Source organism: Enhydra lutris, unplaced genomic scaffold (assembly GCF_002288905.1).
Source record: "Enhydra lutris kenyoni isolate GAN:26980312 unplaced genomic scaffold, ASM228890v2 scaffoldscaffold24, whole genome shotgun sequence".
In the NCBI taxonomy this organism is placed as follows: domain Eukaryota; kingdom Metazoa; phylum Chordata; class Mammalia; order Carnivora; family Mustelidae; genus Enhydra; species Enhydra lutris.
Genome location: NW_019154108.1, coordinates 23,180,379 through 23,199,509, shown reverse-complemented (window position 1 = coordinate 23,199,509; position 19,131 = coordinate 23,180,379). Strand labels below are relative to the sequence as shown.

Genomic DNA, 19,131 nt, shown 5'->3' with positions numbered 1-19,131 from the left:
CGCCTGGAGCCAGGGCGCCCTCCGGGTGGGGCCAGCGGCCGGTGGGTGGCCGGAGCGTGTCCTTCCGGGCCTGGGCCCGGACCCCGACCCAGCCGCAGGCTTCTCAGCCGCGTCAGGTGACCTGAGAGAACGCGGAAGGCTCCCCAAAGAAGGAAAACCCACGCCAGAGGAATTATAAACTCTGATCCTAACAGAAGCACTAAATGGGTCTCTCTCGTTTTCTTCCTTTTGCCTGCAGGACTGTCAAATCCCAGTACGCCGCTGATTTGTTTCTAAGTCCGCTTTCTGGAGCGGTATTTCAAATGACCAAAGAGAGTGGTAGGAAGCCTTGACTATTATGTCTCTTCCGAAAACGTCCTCCACATTGCTAACCTCCATGTTAACACCTGAGGGCAAAAAGTTAAAAGTCTCTGCATCCAAGGAGGAGACAGGTAAATTTCTTCAAGGATCCCGCAGACACAAGTAACCATGGCCGTGGACGGAACTCAGTCCCTTCCCCGTTCGGCTGAATTTTGAGATTTCGGGATACCTTAATTGGTTTTGTCTTTCTAATACACTTGTTTCAACAAAATCAAAAGCCATTCCTTTTATAGTACTTTTGAGTCAGAGCCTCAGTACGCCACCTAAAGACTGTACTTTTCTTTTTAGATTTTTTTTTAAATGTTATTTTTTTAAATATTTTATTTATTTATTTGACAGACAGAGATCAGAAGTAGGCAGAGAGGCAGGCAGAGAGAGGAGAAGCAGGCTTCCTGCTGAGCAGAGAGCCGGATGCGGGGTTCCATCTCAGGACCCTGAGACCATGATTTGAGCTGAAGGCAGAGGCTTAACCCACTGAGCTGCCCAGGCGCCCCTGTACTTTTTTTTAATATGATGAGTTTTATATTGTTTTAAAGCTTCTTTTTAAAGGTTTATTTATTTTAGAGAGAGAGAAGAAGTGGGGGGAGCGGCAGAAGGATAGGGGGAATACGCAAGCATAGTCCCCAGCCAAGTGCAGAGTGCAACGGCAGGGCTGGATCTCACCACCCTGAGATCATGACCTGAGCCGGAATCCAGGGCCATATGCTCAGTGGACTGAACCACCCAGGCGCCCCTAGTTTTATATTCACCCTATTTTTAGTTCCAGTAGTTGCATGAAACTTTTTTTTTTTTTGTACCTGGGCTCTGACTTTAAGAAACCAGTTTGTATGAAGTTTTAATAATTATTCTAAATGACAGTGATTCCTTAAGATTTTCATTCATATAGAGATAAGTGCAGGTCTGCTCTAGAATAAGAATCAGCTAGACTCATCCCTACTCCCATTATGCCAAAACTCCCTTTAAGGGGAGACTGTGCTAAAGCCCCACCCAGCTTTTTTTTTTTTTCCCCTTCCTATTTCTTGTGATATTCTACCTCCATTTCAAACATTCAAGAGATAAAGAGATTTGGTAATGGGAACTTTAGAACTTTTGCTGGTGAACAGGGAAGGCATGCTACCTCCTTATAGAAATTAATGATGAGGGAGCAGAAGGCAAGCTGGGGCAAAGTTAAGCTGACACCGGAAACCCTCCCAGCACGTACCTGCTCCTGGGTGGGATGTGTGTGACACTCTTCAGATACTGCTGGCTGCCCTAAAGCCAAGTGAAGGGAAAAACAAAATGGTTAACTAACAGAGATCATAGTCCCGCCAGACAGGAGTCTCCATCATTTTACCAGTGTCTTAGTGATTTACAAGGAAAAAGCATTTGTATCAATAGTGTAACTTTCAAAGACACATAATTCAATTTTCTGGAGTCCTAACATCACCCTCTTCCATGAGTGACGTGGGAAACAGAGGCAGAAGGAAATGTAAACAAAGTTAAGTTTCTTTACCACCTGCTACTTATTGACAGAAAGTTGTAATAGAGTATAGCATTCCTCCAAAAACCTCCCCAAACCGACTTAATGTTAATGCCTTACTAGAAGAAAAACACTATAACTCAGCATTAGCCAGGCCTCCAGTATCCTATAAATCTTTAGCATATCAAAGTCCTTTGGACACCTCCCTTTTTCCTTACCTCCTCCAAGTCCCAAGTATATCATCAGCCATTCCTCGAAACCCCAGTGCAGCCGCTCTTTCTGCCCATGGGTCCTGTCCCCGTGCTTTAGTACAATCACCTTTATTGCACCAAAGACCTCTCAAGAATTCTTTCTTGGCTGTCAGCTCTGGACCTTATCAACATTCCAAAAATATGTCATTAACATAAGCCATACTTTGTGGGGGCACAGATTAGTGGAGAGTGATATAAGCATCAACCCACTCTCCTTGACTTCACGGGAGGCCTTTTCCTGTTTGTCCCCATTCCCTATCTTTACAACAACTCTGCCCTCCTCAGGCTGAACAGAGCACTCTCCGTACGGTTCTTACTCTGCCGCTCGCTCGGATTATTCCACTCTCTTCATTTCCAACAATCCTCATTCTGCTTTTACTCTTAAACCCGACTCAGATCCCTTCCACTGTAGAAATGCCCCAATTAAATCAGTTCTTCTCACCTTTGAATTTACATAGAAATAATTACTAAATCATTTGACAGTTTTGAGGAGAGGTTTCTTTTGTCCTTTTCACATCAGAGGGGAAATAGGCATTCCCGTCATGTTAAGGCTGTTCCACTTAATTGAGCAGGTGATGTGAATTTAATTTTCGATTTTGAATTTGGAATAATGGAGGTTCATCTCTGTGCCTCGGTTTTTGAAACTGTGATGTTAGTGTGAGGAAGGAAGGCAATATGAGGGGTTTTTTTGTTTTTTTTTTGTTTTTGACTAGATGATGTTCAGTATTTAAAATATTATTACTAATCTTGGCAACCAGAAGCAGTGTTTGCTCTGATAGAAACGTACAGGTGGTATTGATGAGGCAGCCTGGGAATCTCCAACTAACTACTGCACCAAGTTTTTCTTTCCTGTTACTTTCTTAGGACTTCCTGAACTAAAGGAAAAAAAAAATATGGTGGATCGTTCAAAACCCCTTCCTACATCCCTTCAGAATGAGTTCATCCCTGAGGAAGTTCTTCTTTCTCTGACCTATGCCGCCAATGCTGGTCCTTGTCCTGAAAACTTACTGCCCCCTAAGAAAACTAAAACCCCAAAAGTGAGTATATACCTATACAAAGTACATGGGAACCCATCTCTTTGGTATCCAGTTCATTAGGTATTTACTGAGCATGTTCTTTGTTAAAAATCAAAATTCAACTGAGTAAATTAGAGGAGCTAATTGGCTTTATTCAACAATTCATGAATCAGACTGCATCCCATATAGGAAGTAGAAAGGAGTTCTGAGAAGTTGTACAAAATAGAGGTTTTTTGTTTTTTGTTTTTTGGGTTTTTTGGCAGAAAAGGGCAGGGACAAGGATGTCATAAACAAAAGAAAGGATTATTTTGGGCAAGGTCATCTTCTGGGGAAGGGTGGGAGCCTATCAGGCTGATTACCTCCATTGTGCTGATCAGGAACTTCCAGCTGATTGGCTTAAAATGCCACTCCTGGGAGATGCTAGAACTGCAATTCCAGTTGCTTTGCTGATGTGAGGCTTAGCACAAATGCCTTCAATTTGGGCTTGGTTCTTTTTTAATGTTTTATATATATATATATATATACATACATACATATATATATATATAGTTTTCTTTTTTAAAGATTTTTATTTATTTACTTGACAGAGAGAAATCACAAGTAGGCAGAGAGGCAGGCAGAGAGAGAGGAGGAAACACGCTCCCCGCTGAGCAGAGAGCCCGACGTGGGGCTCAATCCCAGGACCCCGGGATCATGACCTGAGCCGAAGGCAAAGGCTTTAACCCACTGAGCCACCCAGGCGCCCTATATATATAGTTTTAAGATTTTATTTATTTGACAGAGAATGCACAAGCACAAGCAGAGGGAGTGGCAGGCAGAGGGAGAAGCAGACTCCCCAGCTGAGCAGTGAGCCTGATGTGGGGCTTGATCCCAGGACTCTGGGATCATGACCTGAGCCGAAGGCAGAGGCTTAACCAACTGAGCCACCCAGATGTCCAGTGTTATGTATTCCTTTTTTTTTTTTTTTAAAGATTTTATTTGTTTATTTGACAGAGAGAGAGATCACAAGTAGGCAGAGAAGCAGGCAGAGAGAGAGGAGGAAGCAAGCTCCCTGCTGAGCAGAGAGCCCGATGCGGACCTCGATCCCAGGACCCTGAGCTGAAGGCAGAGGCTTAACCCACTGAGCCACCGAGGCGCCCAAGTGTTATATATTCCTGATTGTCTTTCAACATACTTTAAAATTAATTTCCTAGAATGAAAACTAAAATCATTTGCGCTAGTGTTTCCAAGGAAATGCTATTTAAAATGTGATTTACCTAAGTGATCATTATTACTACTCTCAGTCTTGATATTTTTCTTTCACTTTTGAATTGTCCCAGTTTCTGTTTTTCTGCATAGTATTGATTAAGCATTCTGCTTTCTCTTTTTTCCCATGGACTCTCCAAATGCCTTTCCAAAGGATTAACAGATTTCATTTGACTAGAGCTCCCTCTGCTGTGTATTCATGTATTTGCTTTTTCTTAGGGCACTCTTCCGCGTCAGACTGACCAGGTCTGGTATCACCCTATTCGAAGAAATAAGTTCAAATACCTGATTGATCATCCTGTTTCCCTAACTGGTGCCGGAAGGTAAAGAAGGCAGATGGTAGGGAGGATGCTGATGAATAGAGTTGTTTTCTCATTTCTTGGGGAGGGGCACAGTTGGAAAATTACAGAATCAAAGATTTTATTTTATTTTAATATATTTTTTAAGATTTTATTTATTTATTTGAGAGAGAGAGAAAATGAGGGAGAGAGAGAGCATGAGAAGGGGAGAAGCAGACTCCCTGCCGAGCAGGGAGCCGGATGCTGGACTCAGTCCTGGGACTCCAGAATCATGACCTGAGCCGAAGGCAGTCACTTAACCAACTGTGCCACCCAGGTGCCCAGAATCAAAGATTTTAAATTTGAAGTTTACAGTATCTTTGTTGATCAGAATACAATCTGAAGAAGACACAAGACCATCCTTCTGTGTGTAGGATTATTAACTCTACTGGCTTTTGGTTTGTTTAGATTTGCTTTTTTGCATGCCTTTGTGTCCTTGTCCACTTGCTCCTCTGTCCCTTGTTGTACCCTAGTAAAAGGGACAAGATCCGAGAGGCAGAGTGCCTTAGAGTGCCTCTTTCATCTGCACGTTTAAGAAGAGTGAGGTAACATAGCTTCATGAAAACCTTGAAAAGCAAGTGCTTACTCCTTGGTTTTCTTCTCCACCTTTAGATCAAATCAGCAAATACTATTTGTTGTTTTTACGTCATCCCTAAAAATATTCTGACTGTCCCGGGTTTCCCTGTGAAGCTTGTGACCAGCTCATTTTCTATGTGTAGTCTGTTTATCACTTGCACGCCCCTCATGAGATATTGTTTCATCTGAAAGCAGTAATATGTAATATTATCACACATTAATGACACATTAATTTGGAATAATAAACATTAACACATGCGTAGGTTATTTAATCTTTCTGAGTTCCATTTTTTTCATCTGTAAAAAGGGAATAATAGACTTAGTCCATTTTGTGGACCTTCCAGGGTTATTGTAAAGCACATATTTTAAAGGAGATAATGGACAGTGCTATGTATGTATGTATGTTTGTATGTATGTTTGTATGTAAGCTCTACACCCAACGTGGGTCTCAAACTCATGACCCTGGGATCAAGAGGCATGCGCTCCACTGACTGACCAGCCAGATGACTCTATACAGTGCCATTTAAATATAAGTTATTATGGGGCACCTGAGTGGCTCAGTGGCAGCTAAAGCCTCTGCCTTTGGCTCTGGTCATGATCCCAGGGTCCTAGGATCGAACCCCGCATCGGACTCTCCGCTCAGCAGGGATCCTGCTTCCCCCTCTCTCTGTCTGCCTCTTTGCCTACTTGTGATCTCTGTCTGTCAAATAAATAAATAAAATCTTTTTAAAAAGTAAATAAATATGTTATTATTACTTAGCTATGTCTCAGTGCTAGAAAAAGTGGCAGGAAATTGGGCTATTTTTGTGTCCTGGGGCTTAAGTGCCAAAGTATCTGTATTGTATTTTATAAATCTAAATCATGGTTATAATTATCACTAGTTATGATTAGTAGTTATGAGATGTTTGAAGTACTTTGAAAAAAATAATAAGCTATATCTGAATACAGCAGTAACCCAGTATTAAAGTTTTAATGTCAAATGACTTCTGACTTAGAATTTTGAAACTGTGATCTGTATTGTGGTAAACAGGGTAATGGCCTCCCTACAAAATGTTCTCACTATACCTCAGAACTCGAATATAGAATGTATGCCTTACGTAGCCAAGGAGACTTTGTGGATGTGATTAAATTAAGGAACACAAGATGGTGAGATTAACCTGGATTCTTGGGATGGGCCCAACCTAATAGCCTGAGTCTTTAAAGTGGAAAAAGAAGGAAGTTGAACAGGTCAGAGATGGAGGAAGACATGGTGGAAGTGTGAGAGAGAAGGAATTCAGCCTACTATTACTGGCTTTGAAGATGGAGGACGGGAGGACACAAGCTAATTACTACTCTTGGCTTCTAGAAGCTGGGTATGGCCCTCAGCTGATAACCATCAAGGAAACAGGGAACTCAGTCCTAGAACCGCAAGGAATTGAGTTCCTTTAACAACTCCAGTGGGCATGGAAATGGATCTTCCCCTAGAGCATTCCAGAATGGAATACAGCCCTGTCAACACCTTGATTTTAGCCTGCGAGTCCTGTGTTGGACTTCTGACCTACAGAACTATAACATAATAATTTGTGTTGTCTAAGCTACTAAATTTGTGATAATTTTTATGACACCAGTAGAAAATTAATACACATGTATAACTAATGGTATTTATAACAAGAGGTAACTTGTCTGGCAACCTTAAATATTTAGAGCACAGCAGTAAAATATAAAACAACCCAGCAATAGCCTCTGAGTAATACTTTTCGACAGCTTTATCAGTCAGAATTCAGTGCAGAAAGTAAAAACTATTTTAAGCGGTAAATCAAGTGTTTACAAAATTCTTGGAAGGGCTAGAGAAGCAGGTATGTAGCAATACTTTTGGGAATAACTCTCAGAACAGGGTGGAATTAACCTACTATCCTGTTACCTCCAAGGCTGTCACTAGAGTTCAGGAGTTTGCCCACTTAAATAGACATTTGTCCAAAGAAGGTAAAAATGGGCGATATGCACATAAGATGCTCAACATCATTAGCCATAAGCAAATGGAAATCAAACCTGAAAAGATACTATTTCTCACCTACTAGGATGACCAAAGTCAACAAGCAGACAATAACAAGCATTTGTGGGGATATCGACATCGGAAGTGTCATACGTTGCTGGTGGGAATGTAAAATGGAGCGGCCTCATTGGAGAATAGTTCCACAGTTCCTCAAAAATTTAAACATAGGCTTACCATATGCCCCAGCACTTCCACGCCTAGGTTTATACCCAAGAGAATAGACAATATGACTGCACAAAAACTTAGAATGAATATTCATGGAAACATTATTCATGCACCCCAAAAGTGGAAACAAACCAACTGTCCATCAGTTGATGAAAAAATAAACAAAATGGCATATGCAGTGGAATATTCTTCAGTCATAGAAAGGAATGAAGAAGTACAGATACTTGCTACAACACTGATGAACCTTGAAAACATGCTAAGTGAGAGAAGCCAGTCATAACAGGGCACATGTGTGTTTCTATTTATATGAAGTGTCAGGATAGGGAAATCCATAGAGACAAAAAGTAGACTGGGAGTGGGACTGGCGAGAAGAGTGGAGAATTACTGCTGATGGGTAAGGGTTTTTTTGGGAGGGGTGATAAAAATAATCTGGAATTAGATGCTGGTGATGGTCATACAACTTTGAATATATTGAAACTTGTAAATTGTGAATATAATAAAAACTTGTAATATACTAAAAACTTATAAACTGTACTCTTTAAAAAGATGAATTTTATGGTATGTGAATGATATTGCAATTAAAAAAAAATCCCTTAACTGTGATCCAAGGATCTGGAAGCTGAAATCAAGAAGCTGTCCCTGTGGTTACTGCACTGCCCCTATGGACTGGGGTAGCTGGACAGTGCATTCTGGAATGTTTCAGGAAAACCACTTTTTCATGATGATGTTGGTAGAATCAGCCAAAGACATGGCAAGAAAGCGACTCCCGTTTTACTTCTACCTCTGAAATCTTGCAAAAGTGCATCTACTTGCAGAAGTTAGTTCATACCCAGGACCCTAGCTTCAAGGGTGTCTGGGAAATGCTTTCCAACCATTGAACTCAAAGAAGGACCCAACACACACCAGGGCCTGCCATATTCCAGTACTGACTTAGGTGTCAGAAACATAACCAGACTGTCCTCAGGACACTTCTAACTTCATAAGTCATTACTTGAATTGTCAAGAAAAGATTATATTGTGTTACATACACTCTGCTTAAGGAAGCTGTCAAGTTTTAAATACATTTTAGAAAGACAGTGTTTTTTTTTTAAAAAGCATATCTCAGCTATTTAGAAAATCAATCTCTCTGAAATACCTCATTCCTTGACATCAGATAAAAAACATGCTTATGTATGAACATAACCAGTGATTATTTGAAGAAAAATTTGAAGTATGAACTCAGTGTAATAAACTGGGGGATCCAGTTTTTGTGTTATGGCTAGGAATCAAAGTTTGTTTTTTATTTTTGTTTTCGTAAATAAAAATAGATTTTCCAGGGGCTCCTGGATGGCTCAGTGGGTTAAGCCTCTGCCTTCGGCTCACATCATGATCTCAGGGTCTTGGGATCAAGCCCTACAATCTGGCTCCCTGCTTGGTGGGGAGCGGCTCCCCCCGTCTCTCTGCCTGCCTCTCCGCCTACTGTGATCTCTGTCTGTCAAATAAATAAATAAAATCTTAAAAAAAAAAAAAAAGATTTTCCAGAGGAGTAGAGACAAGTGATTTACCACAAGAATTTTATCAGAAATAAAACATTAAAAAAAAAGATTTTATTTAATTAGTTGACAGAGACAGAGATCACAAGTAGGCAGAGAGGCAGGCAGAGAGAAAAGGAGAAGAGAAAGCAAGCTCCCTACCAGGTAGAGAGCCCAATGCGGGGCATGTTCCCAGGACCCTAAGATCATGACCTGAGCCGAAGGCAGAGGCTTAACCCACTGAGCTACTCAAGCGCCCTAAAACAGATTTTTTTTTTTAAAGACTTTATTTATTCATTCGACAGAGATCACAAGTAGGCAGAGAGGCAGGCAGAGAGAGAGAGGAGGAAGCAGGCTCCCCACCAAGGAGAGAGCCCGATGCAGGGCTCGATCCCAGGACCCTGGGATCATGACTTGAGCTGAAGGCAGAGGCTTTAACCCTCTGAGCCACCCAGGGGCCCCAAACAGATTATTTTTAAATGAGATTTACATACCAACACATAAACCAAATGTTCCCTCTAAAAATAAAGATAAGAAAATAAAAATCAAGTAAGATAACTGATTATTTTTATTTTTAAAAAGGTTATTTATTTACTTGACACAGAGAGAGAGATCACAAGTAGGCAAAGAGGCAGGCAGAGAGAGGGAAGCCGGCTCTCTACTGAGCAGAGAGCCTGATGTGGGAGTTGATCCTAGAAACCTGAGACCATGACCTGAGCCAAAGACAGAGGCTTAACCCACTGAGCCACCCAGGCGCCCCAATAATTTTTGTAATAGAAATATAAGAGGGCCCTAGAATTATTTTTTGAGAAAATTTGACAGTTACCAAACCAACATTTCCTTTACAAAGATGTGTATGTGTGTATATGTATATGTATGAACCATTCATTATTTTTATATAACAAAGTTGTATTGGCCAATCTCTAGTAGGAGTTATTGGTGTGATAGTGACTAATGTCCCATAACCCTGAGAGCAAGTTTTTAAAAACATAACTTTATTAAAAAAAAACTTTATTGAGATAGTTTTGACAAAAAAAAATTGTGTATATTTAAAGTGTACAACTTAGTGTTTTCGTAAATGTATACATTGTAAAAAGAGCACCACAATCAAGCTAAATGACTTATCTGTCACCTCTATATAGTTACCATTTGTGTGGATTCGTGTTTGCGTGTGTGTGATAAGAAGATAAATTTAAGATCTGTTCTCTTAGCAGATTTCAAATATACAATACAGTATTGCTAACTATCATCATTGTGCTATACATTAGATCTCCAGAACTCATTCATCTTGCATAACTAAAACTTTGTACTTTTTGACCAACATCTCCTCATTTCCCCTTTTCTCCCCATGCCCTCATCTGACATAAATGAAATCATACAGTATTTTTCTTTGTCTGGCTTATTTCACTTGGCATAATGTTCTCCAGCTTCATCCATGCTGTCACGAACGGCAGGATTTCCTTTTTAAAGGCTGAATAACATTCTGTTCTCTCTATATATACACATTTTCTTTATCCAGTCATTCATTAGTGGACATTTAGGTTGTTTCTCTGTCTGGGCTCTTGTGAATAATGCGGCAATGGACAAAGGAGTGCAGATATTTTGTCAAGATCTGGATTCATGGGGTGCCTAGGTGGTTCAGTTGTTAAGTGTTTGCCTTTGGCTCAGGTCATGATCCCAGAGTGCTGGGATCAACACCCACGTCAGGCTCCCCACTCGGCAGGAAGCCTGCTTCTCTTTCTCCCTCTGCCTGCCACTCCCTCTGCTTGTGCTCTCTTTCTCTGTCAAATAAATAAATAAAATCTTTGAAAAAATCCAGATTAATTTCCTTTGGATATAAACCCAGAAGTGGGTTTGCTGGGTCATATGGTAGTTTTATTTTATTTTATTTTATTTTTTTTGAGGAAGCTCCATTCTATTTATCATAATGGCTATACCAGTTACAATTGGGGGAGGGGCAGAAACGTGAAAATCATATGCAGTAAGTGGTGTGATTATAACTGCTATAGGAAGGTGAATCTGGCAGAAGTGTGTAGAGTATACTAGAGAGAATTGAGAATCCACATAAAAAGTAGGTATAGCTTGGACTAGTGATTTGGCATTGGCAACAACAGGGTCTGCTAGAATGCTATGAGGGTGACTATAAAATTAATAAATGTTAGTGGTGGATGAGAATTTAGGGCAGTGGTTGGGAAGAAGTCAACTATGTATGCTGAGCTTTTAATCGATAGAGTGGTGGTACTTCCTGACAGAATTAATGAGGATAGGAGGGTGGAGAGTTAGAATGGAGGGAGGCTTATTCAGAGGTATGTAGAGGTAACAAATGTGATCAGGTGAGATTTGATGGCATTGCTCAGAGAGAAAGTGTAGGGTCAGGAGACAGAGAGGTGAGGCTGTAATGTTGCAGAGCATTTCCATTTAGTAGACAGGAAGTCACAGAGGAGTTCAAGAAGGAGAGGTTGAGGCAAAAGAACTAGGAGTCCAGTAACACAGAGGATAGAGGAAAGGAGAGTGGTTTTAGAAAGAAAGATGGGCAACCCTGGGAAATATTACAGGGAAATGGTGGAAGAAAGGAACTGATGACTTAGCAGTAGAAGTCATCAGCTTTCTAGAGTGGTTTCAGAAGAGAGGGATGGAAATTAGATTGCAAGGAAATTTCAAGAAATCTGATTAACGTCTGATTAAGACAGTGAGAGATCTGATAGATCCTGATAACATGACAGCCATGCATGGTCAAGGAAGGACTTTTAGAAGGAGAACAGATTTGAGTTACAGATCAAAGTGACTATTCCAAGGAGGGGGAAGCAAACAGAGAGTAGATTGGTGGAACGAGATCCCAAACGAGATGTGGATAAGGATGAAATCAAGGGCGTCAGTGGAGGAAATAACCCTGGGGAAGAGAATACATCTTAACCTGAGGTTGACGGAAGGGAAAGGATTTGTGATGTGAAGGAGAATGATGAGGTGGAGAAGAGGGAGAATGGGGAGGGGGTGGCTCGTGTTTAACGCCTCTGCTCTTAGTGAAGCATGAAGTAAGGAGACTGGTTTTGTGCCCCGTTTTACCCACTAGAAGGATGTGTGTGGATCTTACCCACTCTTATCCAGTAGCCAGACAGAAAATTTATTTTGTAAATATATTTTTCTTATTTTTTAGGGATATTTCTTTCCTGTATGATGTTAAATATGTTAAAGGTGAGGCCAGGGAGAGTTCGCTTTGTCCCCCACGCTTGGAACGATCATTACAGTCACATGATGGTGTCATTGTGCCTCATAAGGTAAATAAAGTATTTGACAAATAATTTCCTCTCCTAATTTTTAAGTCATTTCCTTAAAAATATAAAGCAATGTTGTACTGTAACTACAACCTGTATTACTTGTCAGTTTTCGTAGCACTTTCTGATTATGTCTAGGAAAGAGTGTTTAGTGGGAAAGGATCTATGATACCTCTTTTTAAGCCATTTTCCAACAACAGTTACCACTTTAATCTAGAAAATACAGTATAGGAGATTAGATTTTTTTTTTTTTTTAGGTTTACAGTTCAAAGTTGTAGAATTCTTAGTTTTGGCATGTTGCTAAGGTAAATTTAAAATTCCTATTGAATTTTATGGGGCGCCTGGGTGGCTCAGTGGTTGAAGCCTCTGCCTTCGGCTCGGGTCATGATCTCAGGGTCCTGGGATCGAGCCTCACATGGGGCTCTCTGCTCAGCAGGGAGCCTGCCTCCTCCTCCTCTCTCTCTCTGCCTGCCTCTCTGCCTGCTTGTGATCTGTCAAATAAAAAAAAAAAAAAAATTTAAAATTCCTATTGAATTTTAAAGAGTCAATGGATTAACTGAATATGTGGGACATGTGTGAATAACAGTAAACACAAGATTGTTCTTTAATTCATGGTTATTTTTAAAATGTGTGCTGAATGTTTTTTTATTACATCCTATGGTCCATATTACTAATGCTATTAGTTCTATAATCAAAACCTCTTAATAAATAGCATCCCTGTGGGGGTAGGAATGTTGATTTATGCAATTCAACTTTTTTTCATTTACTAATTTTTCATTCTTGTCCTTCTTTTTTTCTTTTTAAGACAAAGAAACTAACAGATACTTTGGTTCCTGAAGAATTTCATATTGTGTCAAATACAGGAGTTTCAGGTTTGGAGTGTTATGATGAGTAAGTACTGTAATATATTCCAGGTAATATGTACATTACAATAAGGAAATATTTGGCCTTCCATCCTAAATTTAAGAAAGGTGTCAAAATGAAAATGTTTTATTGAAAAGAGTTCGGGATTTTAGTGATCAAATTGGTCTCTATCTTTTCCTACTATTTAATTTTCAATTAAAAGTGTATCTTTGTTCTGAATGCTCACCTAGGCCTCCTTAGGAATGGTTTTGGCCAAGGAGACAAAGGAAAGTAGCCTTCTGAGCTGATGTCTCATAAGGCACACTCTAGGGCTTGTGAAGGCTCCGGCCTTCACACTAGTCATCTCCAGTTTTCTTCTTAGGGGATTAAAAATAGGATCTTGCTTGTATGTTCTGAAACAACGTTTGAATGTTTCATAGTGTAAAAAATTAGAACTTTGGACTAAGGTTTTATAATAAAATATCCAGAGGCTGTCACTCTTTACTTTTCCAATACACATGCTGTGGCATTTCCTTATGATGGTGGGTTTCAGAACAATATTTTGTCAAAAAGAACTAAATGGAATTCATTTTAGGGGAACTTTTTATTTTTATATAATTTCAAAATTATAAAACTGTTACAAAAATATGAAAAGCAACTCTCAAGTACTCTCTTTTAACTCACTGAGTATTTACTTTTTGCCTTATTTGCTTTAATACACACATTAAAACTATTCAAGAGTAAGTTGGAGATATGACCCTTTACTACCAAATACTTCAGTGTTTATTTCTTAGAAGCCCACCAGTTATAGATCTTTTTGATGACTTTTTTAGCTTCATTGTATCTTCTCTGTTTATTAGTTAACATTTTACCATATGGATTCATGGATTACTGTTTTTTTCAGTGGGTTATAGTTCTTTTACTATGATTATTTTATGTTAAAAAACTTTTAGATTTGGTCAATGTTCGCTCCTTTGAACTGGTTCTTATATTTTTTGGACCTGTCCCCATGATTCTTTGAGTGTTCCTTTATTTTCTAACTTGGTAAAATTTCCAGGTTCATCTTCTATTTCCCAGCTCCAGCTGTGGAGTGAGCTATGTCACTTCTGTAGGGAGTGCAGATTCCTTCTAGTGGAGAATGGTACTTAGAAGTCAAGATCTGGGTGGTGGGTGTGCTCATTGTGCCTGGGCTATCATTGTTTCTGGTTTCTCTTACTCATTTTTGAGAAACTTTAAATAGTCTTCATAGTCCCTGGAGATTTTCACTGCTCTAAATTCTGAAAATGGACCTTACTAACCAGCTGAGTTCCAGTAGGGGGCAGAACCAAAGGAAATGCTTATTAACTAGGGGAAGAAAAATGTTGCATAAATAATAATGAATTAGAAGGATTACCATGTGATTCTCACTGTGATACTCATTTAGGTGGAAATGGGCACTTTTCAGAGGACAGATTTGGCTGGGAGTTAGGAAAACTGGGTTCTAGTTTTATTGCTGTTGATTAATTTTATAGCCTATTTATTCATTTAACTTTGTTGACTTCAGTGTTTTTAGAACATCCTTCCACCTTTGAAGAGGCATTTAAAAAAATGAATCAAGGAAATGTTCATATTTTCACATATGAGGAATGTTATTAAAACTCCTTTACTAGGGGCTCCTGGGTGGCTCAGTGGGTTAAAGCCTCTGCCTTCGGCTCAGGTCATGATCCTAGGGTCCTGGGATCGAGCCCTGCATTGGGCTCTCTGCTCAGCAGGGAGCCTGCTTCCTCCTTTCTCTCTGCCTGCCTCTCTGCCTACTTGTGATCTCTGTCTGTCAAATAAATAAATAAAATCTTTAAAAAAACACACACAAAAAAACTCCTTTACTAAAAATATTCCAAATATGATAAATGTCATTACATCTATGTCTGTAGTTATCTAGGTGTGATCTTCTGGGTAAAATGATGGACCTTTTCAATTGCCTCCAAGCTTCCTAATTTTATGAGGTCTTAGGTTTATCATGTTGTGATATGTGATAAATAGGCCTGTTAATTTTCTTATGATAATATTTATCTGTCTTATTTATTATAGCAAATATACTACTCTCCTCACAGATAGTGAAAACAGGCTGTTGCTCTTCCCATCCATGTAAGTATGGTTTATTTTTGAAAATATTTCTCAGAAGGAACATAAACACATGAATATATTTATTTATTTTAATATACATATTTATTAATTTACATATGCATATTTATTTATACATATTTATTTTTCTTGTATATATATTATTTACCTTAGTACTTTATTGCACAGAAAATATTAAAATTATAGCAGAAATCCAAGACAATAATTGTCCACAATTCTATCATCTAATCAATGTTTTAAATTTTTACATATTTATAATAATATTTAAGTGCTATAAAATATTTTTTTTTACAGTTTAAAATTTTTTTTTCCTAAAATTTTATTTTATTGTGGGAGGAGCACTTACCATGAGATTTATCTTCTTAACAAATTTTTAAGTTTTCAATACAGTTATCACTGAATCTAGGCACAATGTTGTACAACAGATCTGTTTGCTATAGTCTTTTTTTTTTTCTTCTCTCTCCCTTGTCCCTTTTCTTCACTTACATTGTGAAGTAACCAATATTAACAGCTTGGTATTTATCACTCCATATTTCTTCTATGTTCTTACAATCCTACACACAAAGTATATAGAAATGTTGGAAGGGCGGCGCCTGGGTGGCTCAGTGGGTTAAAGCCTCTGCCTTCGGCTCAGGTTATGATCCCAGAGTCCTGGGATCGAGCCCCGCATTAGGCTCTCTGCTCAGAGGGAGCCTGCTTCCTCCTCTCTCTCTGCCTGCTTCTCTGCCTACTTGTGATCTCTGTCAAATAAATAAATAAAATCTTTAAAAAAAAAAAAGAAAAAGAAATGTTGGAAGGAAGCGTTATTTTCTTTACACAAAAGAGGATCATACTATTTACATTTCCCTTTATCTTTTTTTTAAACTATATTACTGCTATAACCCACTAGATCAGTACATACAGGGCTATGCTTTAAAGTAACATTAATATTCCAGGGGCACCTGGGTGGCTTAATCTGTTGGGTGACCTCCTGGTTTCAGCCCCAGTCATGATCTCAGGGTCCTGGGATTGAGCCCTTTTTGGGCTCCGTGCTCAGTGGGGAGTCTGTTTGGGGGTTCTCTCCTTCTGCCCCTCCTCCAGCTCGCTCTCTCCCTCAAGTAAAAAATATGCCATTAATATTCCATAGTATATACATTTTATATATATTATATTCTTTTAGTCACTTGAGGATGACCTGTTACACCACTTAATTACATAAATTTCTCACTTTAATCCTCTAGGAAACCTAATAAAAGAGTTGAAGTGGTCCAGCTGAATGACGTGATGGATGCTATGCTAGAGAGGGCTGGTGTGGAAAATCAGGAATATACAGGGCCAACCAAGGTACTTGCAAAGTGGTTGAGAGCATGCATTCTGGAGCCAGAATGTCTGGACTGGAATCTTGGCCCTGCAGTTTATTAGCTAGTGACCTTGGGCAAGTCACTTAATGTATTTGTGCTGCAATTTACTCATCTTTAAATAAGAGGTAATAATAATACCAACCTCATAGGGTTGTTGTGGAGATTAAATAACACGTGAATGTAAAGGGCTTAGAATAGTGCTTGGCATGTGGTAAACACTGTATAATTGTTGCTATTATTATTACTACTGCATTTCATTGACTGTAAAGTACCATTGATTATAAGATCTTCATTATTTTATGTACCACTAAAAAACCACTGCCAATTAAACCATGCTTTCTTAGCACTTAAAATTTTTATTTTGTTAATGAAAGCACTCTTTTAATTTTAAAGAGACACAGATAGTTTTCTTTATGAGGGCTCTTTTTTATTTTGTAAATTCTTATTTTTACAGAATTTAAAACTTAAAGTTCAGTATAAAGCATTCCTGTGTAATCTTTATCCAGATTCACTAGTTTACATTGTGCTCTACTTGCTTTATCATTCTCTCTTCTTCTCTACACACCTATCTGTATATGTATAGTTTCTTCTCAACCGATTTGCTGTAAGCTGGTGACATCATGCCTCTTTATCACCAAAAATTTCAGGGTACGTTTCCTATGGATAAGGACATTCTTTTACATATCCGTAATACTCTTATCAAAATTGGGAAATTTAACATTGATGTGATAGAATTATCTATCCATATTCAGAATTCAAATTTTGCCAGTTGTCCCTATAATGGATGTTATAGCTCTTGTCCCCTCTGTTTCAGGATCCAAGGATCACATAATACTTTCCGTTGTCATGTTCCTAGACAACTGTAATCTGAAACAGTTCTTTGCTTTTCTTGACCTTGATATTTGGAAGAGCACATGCCAGTTACTCTGTAGGACGTTCCTCAATTTTCATTTGTCTAATGTGTACTCATGATTAGGTTCAGGTTATGTACTTTTGGTGGGGATGATATAGAAGTGATACTGTGACCTTCTCAGTGCATCATGTAAAGAGGTACATGATGAAGCAGACTTCTAAAAATAATATATTATTTTTGTAGTTATATTTATAAAGAAAAATGTAAGTGAAATAAATTATCAAGGTGTTTCTAAAACATTCACATTCGGCGTACTTACTTCCTAAAGTGCTATTTTACTGATAAGACTGCAATAAATACTGATGATATTCCTTATCTTCTGCCAGATGCACAAACTACTACATATGTTAAGGAAGGAACAGAATATTTACAATACAGTATTTCATGAACTAATTCGACAAGTCAGTGTGGACTGTGCAGATAGAGGAGAACTACTGTCCAAAATCAGGTTAGAGCTATTATTGGAATATCCCGGTTTCCTTTTGAGTTTTATATTAACAATTCTTTTATATCTGCTTTTAAGAAAATAAAAAAAGTTCCCTTCTCTATTCTATTGATAATAAGGAACTGAATTGCATTTCTATTTTCTACAGTAAAAAAAAATAGTTGAGGACTTTCTTAAGATGATTTCTGTTGGAATGTTTGACACCATATTCTTTTTTTTTTTTTTAAGATTTTAAAATTATTTATTTATTTGACAGACAGAGATCACAAGTAGGCAGAGAGGCAGGCAGAGAGAGCGGGGGAAGCAGGCTCCCTGCTGAGCAGAGAGCCCGATGCGGGGCTCGATCCCAGGACCCTGAGACCATGACCTGAGCTGAAGGCAGAGGCTGAACCCACTGAGCCACCCAGGCACCCCTCTTTTTTATTTTTATTTATTTTTATTTTTTATATTTTTTAAAGATTTTATTTATTTATTTGACAGACAGAGATTATAAGTAGGCAGAGAGGCAGTCAGAGAGAGGAGGAGGCAGGCTCCCTGCTGAGCAGAGAGCCCCATGTGGGGCTCGATCCCAGGACCCTGGGATCATGACCTGAGCCAAAGGCAGAGGCTTTAACCCACTGAGCCACCCAGGCACCCCAAGATTTATTTACTTTAAAGAGAGAGAGTAAGGAAGCATGAGTCAGGGAGAGGGGCAGAGAGAGAGGAAGAGAGAGAATCTCAAGCAGACTCCATGCTGAGTGTGCAGCTTGATCCCACGACCCTGAGATAGTGACCTGAGCTGAAACCAAGAGTCTGATGCTTAACCAGCTGTGCCACCCAAGTGCCCCAACACCATATTCTTTTATGATTGGGAGTTTGTCCCAATTCATTTGTCCATTTGTCCATTCATCAGTCAATGATGTCTGTGGAGTATCTACTCTATGTCAAGCATTAAAAGGCTTCATAGGATTGTGGTGAAGTTAAATGAGAGCACAGAAGTAAATGCCTTGTATATATAATTATTATAGATGATCATGATAAATACTATTAAAACTATAATGCTTCTTATGACTGTGGTACTTAACAAAAAGCTGGAAGGAATAGTGTAATTAGAATATTGGGTTCAAATTACATATCTGCAGCTTACTTGCCGTGGAACCACAGGAAGATTATTAGCTCCTCTGAATGTATTTCTCCTGAATGAGAACAAGTAATATAAATTTGCCTTATTTTCCCACTGTCTGATTTATGGAATGAGAATAAAT

At 38.9% G+C, this 19,131-nt stretch overlaps 1 protein-coding gene across 1 annotated transcript in view; it reads left to right on the top strand.

The window, feature by feature from the left end:
• The window catches only part of LOC111150809 (axonemal dynein light chain domain containing 1), a 95,585-nt gene that overhangs the window by 139 nt on the left and 76,315 nt on the right, over positions 1 to 19,131 (top strand). Inside the window, exons 2-9 of the mRNA XM_022508421.1 lie at positions 239 to 431; positions 2,935 to 3,107; positions 4,551 to 4,654; positions 12,108 to 12,228; positions 13,031 to 13,116; positions 15,136 to 15,192; positions 16,410 to 16,512; positions 17,769 to 17,890. Of these exons, the coding sequence (XP_022364129.1) occupies positions 338 to 431; positions 2,935 to 3,107; positions 4,551 to 4,654; positions 12,108 to 12,228; positions 13,031 to 13,116; positions 15,136 to 15,192; positions 16,410 to 16,512; positions 17,769 to 17,890 (860 nt within the window). The 5' untranslated portion in view covers positions 239 to 337. The remainder of the gene's footprint in view (positions 1 to 238; positions 432 to 2,934; positions 3,108 to 4,550; positions 4,655 to 12,107; positions 12,229 to 13,030; positions 13,117 to 15,135; positions 15,193 to 16,409; positions 16,513 to 17,768; positions 17,891 to 19,131) is intronic.